This window comes from Belonocnema kinseyi, chromosome 9, assembly GCF_010883055.1.
Source record: "Belonocnema kinseyi isolate 2016_QV_RU_SX_M_011 chromosome 9, B_treatae_v1, whole genome shotgun sequence".
Taxonomy (NCBI): domain Eukaryota; kingdom Metazoa; phylum Arthropoda; class Insecta; order Hymenoptera; family Cynipidae; genus Belonocnema; species Belonocnema kinseyi.
The window spans coordinates 127056876-127071038 of record NC_046665.1 but is presented as its reverse complement, the minus strand read 5'-3'; the positions used below and the strand labels follow the sequence as shown (position 1 = coordinate 127071038).

Genomic DNA, 14163 nt, shown 5'->3' with positions numbered 1-14163 from the left:
CCCCCCCCCCCCCCAATATAAAAATGTATAAAATAGTTTATGGACAAGCCGTTATGGATTTAATTGAATATACGTAATTACATATTAACCTGTATGCTTGATATAAACTCCAAATAGATGCTGCACAATAAATACTTTCCCTCACACTTCCCACAAGTTTGTCGTTCGAGACTTGAGGAAACAATCCTGTTATGCAGCTTTGATACTGCAGAATTTGACGCTTCACTGACAAACAGAATAATTCAAAAGAATTAAATACCATTTTTATCGAGAACTTCAAACTATCATCACAGAAAATAATTTATTTACAAAAAAGCCTCTTTATTTACTATAATTTATTATTTTTTATTTACACAATTAATTATTATCTACGTTTACTGTTATTGCTGCAGAAAATACAGATTTATTATTTTATTATTATTATTATTATTATTATTATTATTATTATTCAATCAAGAGAAGTTGAAACTCTATAAAAAAATTTGGAAACATAAAAATAAGTATTTTTGTAATCAAAACTCAATAAATTAAAGCAAAAACCGCCAATGAAATAAAAATGTAACTTATTCTTCTGTTTATATATCTCAATATCACTACTAAGTTATTGAAAATTTTAAACAAATAATCTGTAAACAAAAATCATAACAGTTTTTTTTTAGTTGTCATACGTCTGTGATATAAATTTTTGAAAATAAAACGACTTTGGTAAACAAAAATCATTAAATGAAAACAAAAATCCAATAATTTTTTTATATAACTGTCATACAAGTAATTTCTTGAAAATCATAAGTAAAGTGTTTTGTGCGTATGTTTATAAAAAAATAAATAGATAAAAAGAAAAATAAGAAAATCATTTACCAATTCCGTAGTAAATATCAAGTTGTCTGACAGTATCTTCATAATTGGAAATTTTCAGAAACACGTCAATATCCAAATCGATAAGACTTCCTTGACGAGCCATAACATTTCTTCCAGTGAAACTATTATAATTAAAAAAAACCCAGCAACTTGAAAATAAATTCAAAAATTCCAACCATTTTTAAAAATCAAATTATTTTAAACTTCCAAATCACAAACCTCAAAGGATGAGCCGGAGAACTTGACGCAAACCCAGCCATATCGATTTATTTGTCAAAAATCGTAATAAATCTTCTCACAGAGTAAATTAATAATACACTTGGTAGAAAATTATCTTAAAATTGTTTTCTTTGAAGCATTGAAACACACACTGGAATCAATTCTTCCCTATAGATCTCTGGGACAAAAATTCCCTCAAAAACCAACGATGGAGTAATTTCTTTTCAACAATTTTAATTAATAATAAAAAATCAACAGTAATAACTCATTTCACATTTTTAAACTAAATTAGTTATCACATTTTTTGTCAGTCAGGTTAAGTTTATTTTTGTCAGAGGTGACATTTAAGCCGAGTTTCCAGAATAATTTTCTTAGGGCGCCTTCATATCCAGTGATTCCAAATTTGGGATATAGAGTGCCACTTCCCATCCCTGAAGCCATAGACTGACCAAAGATGTTACACTCTAGATGCGCCATCTCACTGGCGAACCTGTAATAAGTTCAAAGAACTAAAAAAGCGTCACTGGTTAAAAAAAGATGGAGGTAGCTGGGTTAGGGTACTATATTATATGTCGTATAGTTTAATTAAAATTAAGTTTATGATATAAGAAAAGTGGTCTGCTGATGGATTTAAACTTTAACGTTTTCCACTAGGGCGAAGAGCAAGACTGTCAATGTGGTTCATAAATTGTAGACGCGACAAATGGAAACCGAATTTAAATTCAAGATTGTGCGAAGTTATTACTAATATTTATTACTATCACAATATAATTCAATTATAGGGGGTCTGAAGATTATGTTTACATGTAATTAAATTGCCTATGAGCATTTTTTTTATATTTTAAAGCGAAATGAGATCCAGAAGAAGGTAAGATTGGGAACCCGTTTTTCTACAGAACGTCGCACATTGACCCACGCAAATAAAAAGGACGTATGATGTGAAATATAAATAGATATCATAATAAACTCTTGAAAAAGTATTGTATTAATGTTTGACCTATAGTCTATTATTATTTTATTATTTGTTAATATTTTAAAAATCATATGAAAATAATTTTAGCGCACGCCTATTTATAAACTGAGTAAACTTTCATTTGCAGTCATAATTTTTGCAACAGCTACTATTTGGCAAATGTGTGGGTTAAAAAATCATAAATTTTAATTTAAATATTTCATATATTATGTCACATGTAATTTTATTTATAATTTATGTTTTGATAACAATGCTTCAGTATAATTTGAAAATAAATAATCTATATCAAGTAAGTGTCTGATTACTAAATATTGTTCCTCTCGTTCTGACACATTGGTCAGAAATAGATGCAGTCAATTGTTTTAAAACGATCTAACATCTCTGTCTCATTGCACACGGTGAAAATGGAGAGAGGTTGGATCAACTGGTTAGAGGACATTGGAAGCTCACCCCTGAGCGAAGATCAAAATTTATCAGTAATTATCGATAATTGTGGTAAAAGGCGGTAATTCTTTAATTTTTTGCAGAATAAAAGTTTTTACAGTAAAATACTTAATTAATATGATAAATGATGTACCCTGCGTGACTATGTTCGTAGTTTACAGCAGGTAAAAAATTTACAATATCTAATAATAAAGAAATTAATTAAAATTGATCTAGCGGGATTTTCCAATTACAATTATTCATATTTAAAAAATATTTTTTAAATATGACTAAAATAAATAATGTTCACACAAATTTACTATATTAATTTTTGTATAGCTGTCTTAAAACGTTCTCAAAAAAAGTACAAGCGGGAGTAAAACATATAACTTTAAAAACAAATGATTAATTTCCATAAACGAGAATTTAAACATTGAAAAAAGTTAAAAATAATCATTGATGTCGTAAGTTCATGTAAAAATATATTTATTTCAGACATTTTTATTAACAAGTGACGAAATTTCCACAATGTTAATTTGAAAATTCGACCGAAAAGCTCCAAGTTTCGAAATAAATAATAATAGAGATATTTGTCGCCAAATGTTACAGAACTCTGTTTCAATATTTATTGTCACGCGACAATAACATTTAGAAGTTTACGCTCAGATAGATGCAAGAAATGACAAGTTCTCTCCTAACCATTGGTGAAAAATTTTAATTGAGTTTGTACACTCATAGAAACATCCTATATACGAATATACACATTCACAGTAACAGTTCGTAATGCAATGATAGTGGCAACGTCACATTTTCATTCTCGGAAAAAATTGTGTTGACAGTTATAGAGACTCATTCTCTATGAAGCTGTGTTCTAATCCCAGTTCATAATGTATATACTTAGCTATGAAATACTGAGTGACAGTGTTGCCACATCGCCACTGCCTACCCCCACCATGTGTCACGCAAGAACTGAAACATTATTCTTTGCAACATTATACCTTTTATACTAAACGGTCAATAATTCTTAATTTAAAAAATAAAATCCGCACGATATTTTTCTTTATATCTGTAGTCTTTAAGCTCAATGGTAAGCTTCGTTTCCATAATAGACTTTGTAACGTACTGATTGCCCGTGTTAGTTATGAGATACCCACGCAAAAAGTACTAAACATAATTCATCGTATTTGACTTTTGAAACGGTCGAATCAGCTGAATAGGGTATGAATCGTTAGATAACAATATTTTCCACATATTCTGAAAATTTTAGACAATCCTTAAGTAGTGTCCCAATTCGGCACAACTACCTTAAATAACTACATTGATAAAGCATTTAACTCAAAAACATTTTTTCCTTATTTTTTTACATGTAAATCATCTCATTTACATTATGTAAACTATGTGCTTTCTATAGAAAAACCCCACCTAAGCAAATTTCCTGTTTTTATGTAAATTACAGCACCGGACAGAATTGTCACTCCACTAGGAAAGTTGTATTCTTTTTTTGACCAATTTTTGATTCTTAACTTACACTCTACATGCACCAGGAAGTGAATAAAAACAGTGAAAATTTTCTCAATTAAAGTTTAATTTTGTGGGGCGCAACTTGATTTTTAAAATAAATTTGAAAAACAAAACAATTATTCACCGTAACTGTATTTGGATGCTATTTTTCAAAAGCTATTCGAATAAATAATGAAAACAATATTTTTTTGAGTCCATCTTATTATTTAATAATAGCCTCTGAATAATAAAGAGCAAATAAATTAATGGTGAAAACAGCAGTTAGGTTGCCGGCGATATAATAATTGTGTTGTCATGTGACGAATTAAGAGGTATTACATATACACCAGTTAGGCGTATTAATTAAATCAGTGGACCCGTCATTTATTTCGTTGGTAGCATTTGAAGCATAGTGTTGTTTCTACATTATATTTTTGGCATGAGTTTCTATAATAAATATTACAAAGACCGTAATCCAGCACTTCACACATCTCAATTAACGCACATTCACTTCTTGTTAGCTGATTCTTCTTTGCCGATAGCCCATACATTTTTTACTGTTTTCGCTATCCCGGGTCCATTGTACACGAGAACAAGCAATCCCGCAAGTGTAACCACTGACAGAAGATTCAGCAGGAGATGTAAAACTTTTGGAACAATCGTTCCCACCACGATGGGCCTCGCGTAATCAACGACAATCGCTTCTAAACCCCTAAAAAACAACAAATTTAAATTACATTAATGGTTATTTGTGAGGCAAGTGGACAACAATGCTAATTTCGTGGGTGTTGCCAACTTGACAAACAAACAAAATCAAAGTTTCGCACCTGCCACACACAACACATTTTTTTTATTACGTCCTCCTAGCGAAAAAGTTTGATGATGAACACAAACGAACCGGTAAAAAAAATCCTCGATTATTAAACTTGAACACAGGACCTTTCCACTGGAACCTGACACAGCCGTATCATGGAAGAGTACGTATATTCCCTGACATTGTTTTCTACATGTAATTTCCAACGTACTATACGACGCAAAATACGTATTATAAGTAGAAAACCACGAGTGAAGCGTCACAACCCATCCCTGGGCCTTATCATCATCATTATTATTTTTAACAACAAATATCTCGTAAACCGTAAGAGATATGTAAGAAATAAATGCCATTTTTGAGTACTGTCTATACTTTTTTTAATGTAGTATGATATCCACATTATAAAACCTGATATAGATTTTTACCCAATATCTTATGGTTTCCGTGACATTTATTGTTAACAATAGCATCAACGACAAGACCCTATCAGACTCCAGTGGCAGATTTCGTGCAATTAGAGTGCATCCAATCTAAAATTCACTTTACTTTAGTCAACTTCAGAGCAGTGAATCTCTACCAATCTTACTCAGTCCCTTTTCAGGCTTCAACTACTTTGTTCACGGTTAGTCTACCGTCAAAGCTGAAATAGGTCTCTTTTTCTACCTCTATACAGCCACGAAGAATCGACTTTTTCGCCAAGTGTTTGAAGCATTAGAGCGTGCTTCAAAAGCATTAAATTTGCAAAATGTAGTAGGATTGTACACAAAAATATATCTCCTTATCGCGAAATCCCTGACGGACCGAAGGAACCGAATGGAGCCTCTATAAAGTACCCGTAAGGACCCCATTCGGTTCCTTTTTAAAAAACTCAAAAATATGCATATTTATATTGACGGTCGAAGAAAGGATTGATTTGATTTTTATCGAACCTGATTAAGAAAAAACTAACTTTTTACTGTTGTAAAAAAAAAACTTGCGATTATTCCGAATCCGAATTTCAACAAATTAAAAGTTGATTTTGCTGTTTTTTCGAGTTTTAAAAAAAAGGAACCGAATGGGGACCCAATGGGGTCTTTACGGGTACTTTGTAAAGACTCCACCCGGTTCCTTCGGTCCGCCAGGGTTGTTCGCTTTGTTCAAACATTATTAATTCAAAAATATAAAATCATGATAAAACATGCAAAACATTATTTATCTGAAATAGGCAGAACAAGCGCACTTTATCTGCCAGCGGAGCGGCAGTAAAATAGCACTTTATTGTACTGCGACGAGCGGCACGTAAAGTGACAGGAAGGAGGAATAATTAAAATGAACGATGCCATGTTTTAAAAAGCCGTTTACCTGATTATTATTCAAAAAACAGTAAATAAATGTAGCTAAACGTGGGAAATTAAAAAGGATTAAACTTGTTCCATTTCTTGGTTGCTTTGCGGTATCCAAGAGTATTCAAAAAAAATATTTTCGGCGCTGAGTACCGAAAGGCATTCAATTTAAGAGATAACTTCTACTGTTGAGTTAAAGATTCAAGACGTTATAGGACAAAAAGGGGATCCAGAAGTATTGAATATTTTTCACGCTAGCAATGAATGAATGCAATTTTTCAATACTTTTTGATGCAAGCCTTCTTAACGGGTGTATGATAATATAAAATCTGTATAGGTTTGAAAATATTTACCAGTGAGTGTGTATAACAACAAGCACGGCGAGTAAACTGTCGAGAACAGGACTCTCAAGAATGAGACAGGCAGGCAAGAGTACTGGCAGTGCTACGGACGTTATTCTCTCAATTTGCCAGAGACGCACATGATCTCCACCTGAACTTGACATGCGACATTGAACTGGTGACATCGAAGAATCAGCAACTAACAAGCCTGAACTAGCTTTCGGCACCTAGACAATTAAGGGTGGAGATACCTTTAGCATTTCCAAAAAATCGATTTTTTTCTTTCATATTTGGACTGTATATCTTAGAAATATACTGTAAAAATGAAAAAGAAAAATATTAAATATTTATGGAGATATTGTCAAAAATGTCAGAGTCCGCATATTGTCGCTAATCAGGTAGTCGGAGCAATGTTTCTTACACAATAGGTTTGTTTTTTTTTTGTCCCATAAATTCTGGCAAGGCTGATTACTACGTTTATTAAGTGTATCCGGAATCGCCGATTGATCGGCAAGTCACTGAAACTAATAGTTATACCGTAACGAATCTTTAAACGTGATTATCTCGAAATTGTCTCTTCAAAACCTGCTCGTGCAGTAACTTAAAAAGTTATTGACCGATTAGGCTGAAATTCGCAGAGGTTTTTCTTTATGGTACTATCGGAAGGATATACCTAAAAGTTTAAAGATATCAGGTTATTAAATAATTTTTTGGGGGTAAAAACTGTTGAAAAAATGGTCGAAAATTTGGACCTTCGATTAAACACAGCCGATATAAATTTTAATTTTCTACTTTTTTATTATTTTATAGGTTTATCCTTCCCGTTTACACACAAGTAATCGAACAAAAAAACCTTTTTTATAACAGATAAATGGAAAAATTTTGACAGCTGCAGCAGTTTTCGATGCCTCGAAGCAGACGCTCGAAGAAATATTCTGCAGGGTCGCCATTTTGTAAAAAAAAATCACATGTTTTTTTACATTTTAACAACGTAAGAAAAAGATGTTAAAATTAATAAATAATCTAGTTATTTTATCAACTTAAAAAAAATCATTAAAATTGATTGATTTTACCCTTTCTAAAGGTATCTCCCCCCCTAATGTTGCTATCATTGGGCGACTAAATCGAATATGGGGAGGGGGGGGGGGGCATAATATTATTTCGCTCAATAAAAAAAATGTGAATCGGTGAAATTGCAATTCTTCAAATAGCCATAAGTCGGCTACGGGGAATAATCAGGGACAAAACACTGAATCAATCAGTGAAATAAGTCTCACTGTTTCAATTCGTGTCCATTTCTCGTGATGCAGACTCCTTCGGCCAATGTATTCTTAATCATCATCACATCAAGTGATTATTTCAAATTAAATGTCGTAAATTAAATCCATCAAGGAAATGGAAACATAATACATAATAATCAAAGATAATATGATAATAATAATAATAATAATATACTGTATAAGAATATGTAATAAAAACCAATTTAATTTTTTAAAAATCAGTGATTTTGATGTCATTAATGTAATTCAATGACGACGTTTTTAAAGTCTTTGAGAAAATTTTAAGCGATTTTCAATGAGAAAAAAAACACAGCAATTTATTAGTGAAAGCCTAAACTACTAATCGAAATAATGAAAATCTCACTGATTCAAACTGCAAGATATAAATTGTAGATTGCAATAACGTACCTGTACTGAAGATCGTTGAAAAAGACTGTCAGTTTGCGACAATTTATTTGAATATGACACAGCTCTAGTATATTCATCTGGTCTCAAATTTCGTCCTAAAGTACAAAAGAAGAACATTATTCCAACGAAATAACATAATGTTACAGAAAAACAGTACGTGTAAAACATAACTACGACTAATTATTATGTACGGATATTTACAACATTTTTCTCAATTATTTCCAACATAATTATTTTAACAATAACGTTGCGTTTATATTTGCATGTTATCAAAAAATGTCAAAGCTCATAATTTTCGACAGTTATGTGCAAATGAAAGTACTATACCCTATTCATCCTATTGAAAAAATCATCGTATTATTTCCGGACAATATGCAGCCCGAAAATAAATAACGCGCTATCATTTTTTCGATTGAGATGGATTATTTCAGTGCATTATAACTACGAAAAATAAATGAATAATTCTTGAGAAACAAATGTTAAGCAGGAAGAACCTGACACACTAAAGAAAAAAGACCAAAGAAATGTCAAATTCTTTTTTAAAAATTTGCACTGAATTCACACGCATAAACACCCTTACATAATATGTTCTTTAAGAAATTTATGAAAAATGAGAAAATACTTACTGAGAAGCTTTGAAGCATTACCAAAAATGTGGAAAGATGTCATTTTGCTAAGAAGCATAACTATGAATGTTTTATCTTGAATTGCTTTCGAAAACTATTTCGAAATTGAAACTATTTTAGTTTTGGTGTCTGCTAGCTCACGCTGTCATGCCTATAGTGAATTAGCCCATGGCTTATATAAACCAGGGCTCTTCAGCGAGGGGAAATTCGGCCGCAAATACTCATTTGCCACATGTATCGTTCCCATCACCACGAACTAAGGTACTATATTAGATGGGAATATGCGAGCTGCCATTCTGGTTCCCCGCTAAATTCGAAATTGCTATCGAATTATATAAATACACTTACATGATAGAGATTATTTATTTTTAAATTATACTGAAGCATTGTTATCAAAACATAAATTATAAATACAATTACATATGCTATAATATATGAAATATTTAAATTCGACTATTTATAAATAGGCGCGCGCTAAAATTATTATCATATGATTTCATAAATAAATATAAACAAATAATAAAGTAATAATAGACTATAGGTCAAACATTAAAACAATTCTTTTTCAAAAGTTTATTATGATAGCTATTTATATTTCACATCATAAGTCCTTTTTATTTGCGTGGGTTAATGTACGTCGTTCTGTAGAAAAACCGATTCCTAACCTTACTTTCTTCTGGATCTCATTTTGCTTTAATATATAAAAAAAATTCTCATAGGCCATTTAATTACATGAAAACATAATCTGCATACCCCTATAGTTGAATTATATTGTGATAGTAATAAATATTAGTAATAACTTCGCATAATCTTGAATTTAAATTCGGTTTCCATTTGTCGCGTCTACAATTTATGATCCACATTGACAGTCTTTCTCTTCGCCCTAGTGAAAAACAGTAAAGTTTAAATCCATGCTCGCTTCTATTTTTACAAAACGGAACACTGCAGCAGACCATTTTTCTTATATTCTAAACTTAATTTTAATTAAACTATACGACATGCTTACCGCACAGTTTCCCGCGAACTGTCCAGGAACCAGAATAGCGGATGCATATTCCTGTCTAATATAGTACCCTACCACGAACGACTACTCAGCTGTAAGAGTTAAACAAAATTTTTCCGTGCTGAGTGAGTTGGCGTAGTGGCGGAAACGAGACATTTTGCAAATGAGTATTTCGGACATCAATATACATTACTAAGGTACTATATCAAATACAAATTAGGTATTTTCACTTCAATCAACAGCCAACTTCACTTCGTAGATTGCTGAGGGGAAAACAAGGGACCAACTGCATGGGTTTCAGTTATTTTTGCCCATTTTGCCAATATCTTCGTAAAAGCTAATTTTTTCCATATAAGTGTGTTCCAAAAATAGTTTTTATTTTTTAATTACTATTTAATGAAATGAAAAAAAGATAATAATTATTATTAATTACCAATATATTACAGAAATAAAGGTTTGTTCTGTGCATTTGATCTTTATTTCCCCCCTCAGATTTTAACTAAGTGAAGGTAGCTGATGGTTAAAGTGGTAATACCATGGACATAGGAAACTAGGGACTAAGCAAATGCCATTTGCGGGGGTAATGCAATGAGGGAGGAGGCCCGCCACCTTTTGATGTCCCGCAACAAACATGGCAGCGCCCACATGTTCATATTTTCATGCACAGTTTGTCGGCTAAAATGCTCGTGCGCATAATCAAATGGCACATCGTAAGATAGCTGCTCTCTCCACTCATGGAATTTTCCCCCCTCCCGTAGATTCAACCCCGCTCGCCAAGTTAGAATGGCATGCCTAGTCCCGTGTTTCCTATGTCCATGGAAAATACCTAATGGGCAAGCTGCCAATTTGGTTCCCCGCCAAATTTAAAAACGCTAACTTGATATCGAATTATATACATTTACATGATATAGATTATTTATTTTAAAATTATACTGAAGCATAATTATTAAAACATATATTATAAATGAAATTACATGTGACACAATATATGGAATATTTAAATTAGACCATATGATATTTTAACCCACACATTTGCCAAAATGTAGTTCTTAAAAAAATTATGATTACAAACGAAATATTACTTAGTTTACAAATAGGCCGCGCGAAAATTATAATAATATGACTTATTAAATAAATAGTAACAAATAATAAAAAGATAATAGACTATACACTATAGGTAAAACATTAATACAATACTTTTCCACGAGTTTATTGTGATAGCTATTTATATTTCACATCATACGTCTACAATTTATGATCCACATTGACAGATTTTTTCTTCGTCTTAGTGGAAAACAATTAAGTTTAAATCCATCCTCACTTCTATTTTTGCAAAGCGAAGCACTGCAACACCTCATTTTTCTTATTTTCTAAACATAATTTTAATTAAACTATACGACATGCTTATCGTACTGTTTCCCGCAAACTGTCGAGAAATAAAAATGGCGGTTGCATATTTCTGTCCGCTCACTGCGTCTCTCGGGAGTGGACCAGGGAATAGAAGAGAGGACATCATGAAAGTCCCTCTGTCCTTTTTCAAGGATAGCAATTAGTTATTGTTCAGTTCATCTTTTTCTAATGAAAGCAGATAGAAGATGAGTAGAACTAATCACCATCCTTAGAAAAGAACTTTTTCACTTTCTCAAATTGTTTTCTCTTTTTATTCCATGGTCCACTTCCGTCAGCCGTAGCTAACTTTCCAGTGCTATATGTCGATAATTTAGGACCAAATTTCCCCTTGCTAAAGGACCATTGATATAAACAACAGTGATCTCAACTTTAGCATGTAGAATGCAGCTACCTATCTCTGGCTGCGCAGGGTTGTCCGTAACAATTGGTCTATTTCACAATCATTCCAGTGATTTATTGTCTGCTCTCTCGAGTACTATTTATGCAAAATCCATTAGAGTACCATTTCACACAGATCAGATTTGAATTAACATTAGTTTTAGTCTTTATTCATTCAGTAGTTTACATAGATTCCTCTCTTCTTATTGCCTACTCGACTTCTGACGGCCGTAGCTAGCGATGGTTTATATTAGGGTACCATATTAGACAGGAATGTCAAACCGCCATTCTGGCTCCTAGAAAATTCGCGGGAAACCATGCGATAAGAATGTCCTAGTTTATAATTAAAATTAAGCTTAGAATATAAGAAAAATGGTCTGCTGCAGCGCTCCGTTTTGTCAAAATAGAAGCGAAGATGGATATAAATTGTACCGTTTTTCACTAGGACAAAAAAAAGACTTTTAAAATGGATAATAAATTGTAGACGCGACAAATGGGAACCAAATTCTAATGCGAGATTATGTGAAGTAAGTACTCATATTTATCACTATTACAATATAATTTAAATATTTGAGGTCTGAAGCTTATGTTAATATGTAATTAAAATTTCTATGAGCATTTTTTTTATATCTTCAAGGGCATGTGATACTTACAGTTTCCCCGGCTTTTCTTCCCACAAAAATAAAAAAATTATAAAACTGAATTCGGAGATGCTATGAAATATCATAACAACGTCCCCGGACTGTTTTTGAGGGATAATAACAAAACAAATTTATTGTGCTAAATAAAAATGTTATGCATATGCATTATTTTGAGGTTACGTCATTTTTCATCTCTGCCTTTCCGATAATCTGAAAATTATTTATGAAATAAACTTTTTTGATTGCCTAGAAACAGGGTTAGTTCCGGGAGATTAGTTACTATGTTTATTTGTAAGTCCAAATTTTTCGGCTAAAAATATTGTGTAGTTTGGAAGTAACGCTCGGGTGAATTGTAACTCACATAACCTCGAAATATACACGCACGTTGTTAGCAATATAAAAAATTATTTAATAAAAAAAAAACACAAAAAAAGTGTGAGGGGACGTCCGTTAACATGTTCGCTATCATTTCCCAGATTTTGAAGGCAAAATATTTCTTATCCTAGGAAAAAAGCCGGGGGAATCTAACATTTTATTGTAACATTGAAACTTTCACTTGAAACTTTCAAATGTTTTAAAACGTATTGCATTATTTAATTGCTTATTTAATCAACGATTACTTGAGAAAATGTGAGTTCATTTTCAATTCTTATTATATGCGGTTTGAATTTTCTCGCCACCGCCTTTGACCTTAAAAGTTTCATGAAACTTTTCACGAGACCTTGAAAGTTTCATGAAACTTTTCATTGGACCAAAGTTTCATGAAATTTTACAACCCTATCCGGAAGTAAGTAAGGTTAGGAACCCGTTTTTCTAGAGAATGGCAGAGGCGTCTGATATGAAATATAAATAGCTATCATAATAAACTTTTGGAAATGTATGGTATTAATTTTTGACCAATAGTCTATTATTATTTATTGCTAGCTATTTAATAAATCATATGATTATAATTTTAGCGCACGCCTGTTTATAAGGTGAGTAAACTTCAGTTTACAATCATAATTTTTGCAAGGATAATTTTTTGGCAAATGTATGGCTTAAAAATCATATAGTCTAATTTAAATATACTATATATTTTGTCACATGTAATTTTATTTATAATTTATGTGATGATAAAAGTGCCTTAGTATAATTTTAAAATAAATAATCTATATCATGTAAATGTATTTATCTTGTTTGTAGGTGCATTTTGACCAACTCAAAAAACGACTTTATATCAAATGTGATCTAGAAATTAGGTTTCAGAGAACTATGACTGAAAATTAAAAAATGTTTGTTTTTTCAATTGGATAAAAACATATTATTTATTATATGTATGCATTTTTATATTCATTTCGATTAATATATAATTTCAAATCAATAGTTAAAATCAACGTGTTATCGGTAAGTAGAATAATTTGCCATTTTTTCTTTTCAATTGTTCATTACATTATAAAGTTTAAAAACATTCATATTTCCAATAGTATTATTATCTTCAAATATTACAGCTTACTTTGTTTTAATTTTGTTACTCACTACTATTTAATTAGGTACAAGGAAGTCTGCCAAGATTGTAATATTCCTCGAAGAAAACTGCGACTCAGACAATTAATTCTCGCGGTTTTCCTCAAGGAATGTGATAATTTTCGCGGGTTATATTCCTCGGGGTTGTCTCGTCCGAAAATAACAGAAGAATTTTTTCAACAGGACATATCTTCAATTTTGATCAAACCATGTGTATTTACTTTTATTGAGGTGCTGATAACGAATGACTATCAAAATAAATTGGTATACGTGGGTAGAAAAAAAATCGGGCACAAGATCTAACCTCAAAATTCAATATAACCTCATTTCACTAAATTGTAAACAAACATGTAAAGTAAAATTTTAGAGTGGCAACCTCAACGAACCTAAACATTGGAAAATATAATTTTCTGCAAAAATTATGAAACTGAACTGTATTAACCTTTATATACGTATACTTACAT

The 14163-nt window shown here is 31.6% G+C and overlaps 3 protein-coding genes across 6 annotated transcripts in view; 1 reads left to right on the top strand and 2 right to left on the bottom strand.

The window, feature by feature from the left end:
* The window catches only part of LOC117180855 (probable phosphorylase b kinase regulatory subunit beta), a 36406-nt gene extending 34840 nt beyond the window's left edge, over window positions 1-1566 (bottom strand). For all 3 annotated transcript variants that reach the window (XM_033373394.1, XM_033373396.1, XM_033373397.1), the window contains exons 1-3: window positions 1078-1566; window positions 859-980; window positions 90-225 (exon numbers count right to left, since the gene is read on the bottom strand). In XM_033373394.1, coding sequence (XP_033229285.1) covers window positions 90-225; window positions 859-980; window positions 1078-1118 — 299 coding nt within the window. In that variant the 5' untranslated portion in view covers window positions 1119-1566. The remainder of the gene's footprint in view (window positions 1-89; window positions 226-858; window positions 981-1077) is intronic.
* A 2764-nt stretch (window positions 1567-4330) lies between these two features.
* Window positions 4331-8949, bottom strand: LOC117180856 (succinate dehydrogenase [ubiquinone] cytochrome b small subunit, mitochondrial). The gene is made up of 4 exons (XM_033373398.1): window positions 8765-8949; window positions 8139-8233; window positions 6463-6677; window positions 4331-4685 (listed from the first exon to the last, which is right to left on the bottom strand). Exons 1-4 carry the CDS (start codon window positions 8820-8822, stop codon window positions 4481-4483), a joined length of 573 nt encoding a protein of 190 aa, XP_033229289.1. The 5' UTR covers window positions 8823-8949; the 3' UTR covers window positions 4331-4480.
* A 4073-nt stretch (window positions 8950-13022) lies between these two features.
* LOC117180162 (ATP-dependent DNA/RNA helicase DHX36) overlaps window positions 13023-14163 on the top strand; it is a 39442-nt gene continuing 38301 nt past the window's right edge. The window contains exons 1-2 of one of the 2 annotated variants that reach the window (XM_033372511.1): window positions 13023-13073; window positions 13153-13170. The gene's annotated coding sequence lies outside the window, so the exon portion shown is untranslated. Of the gene's footprint in view, window positions 13074-13146; window positions 13171-13378; window positions 13580-14163 lie in introns of those variants that run through there. The other variant, XM_033372510.1, reaches the window with a different exon arrangement.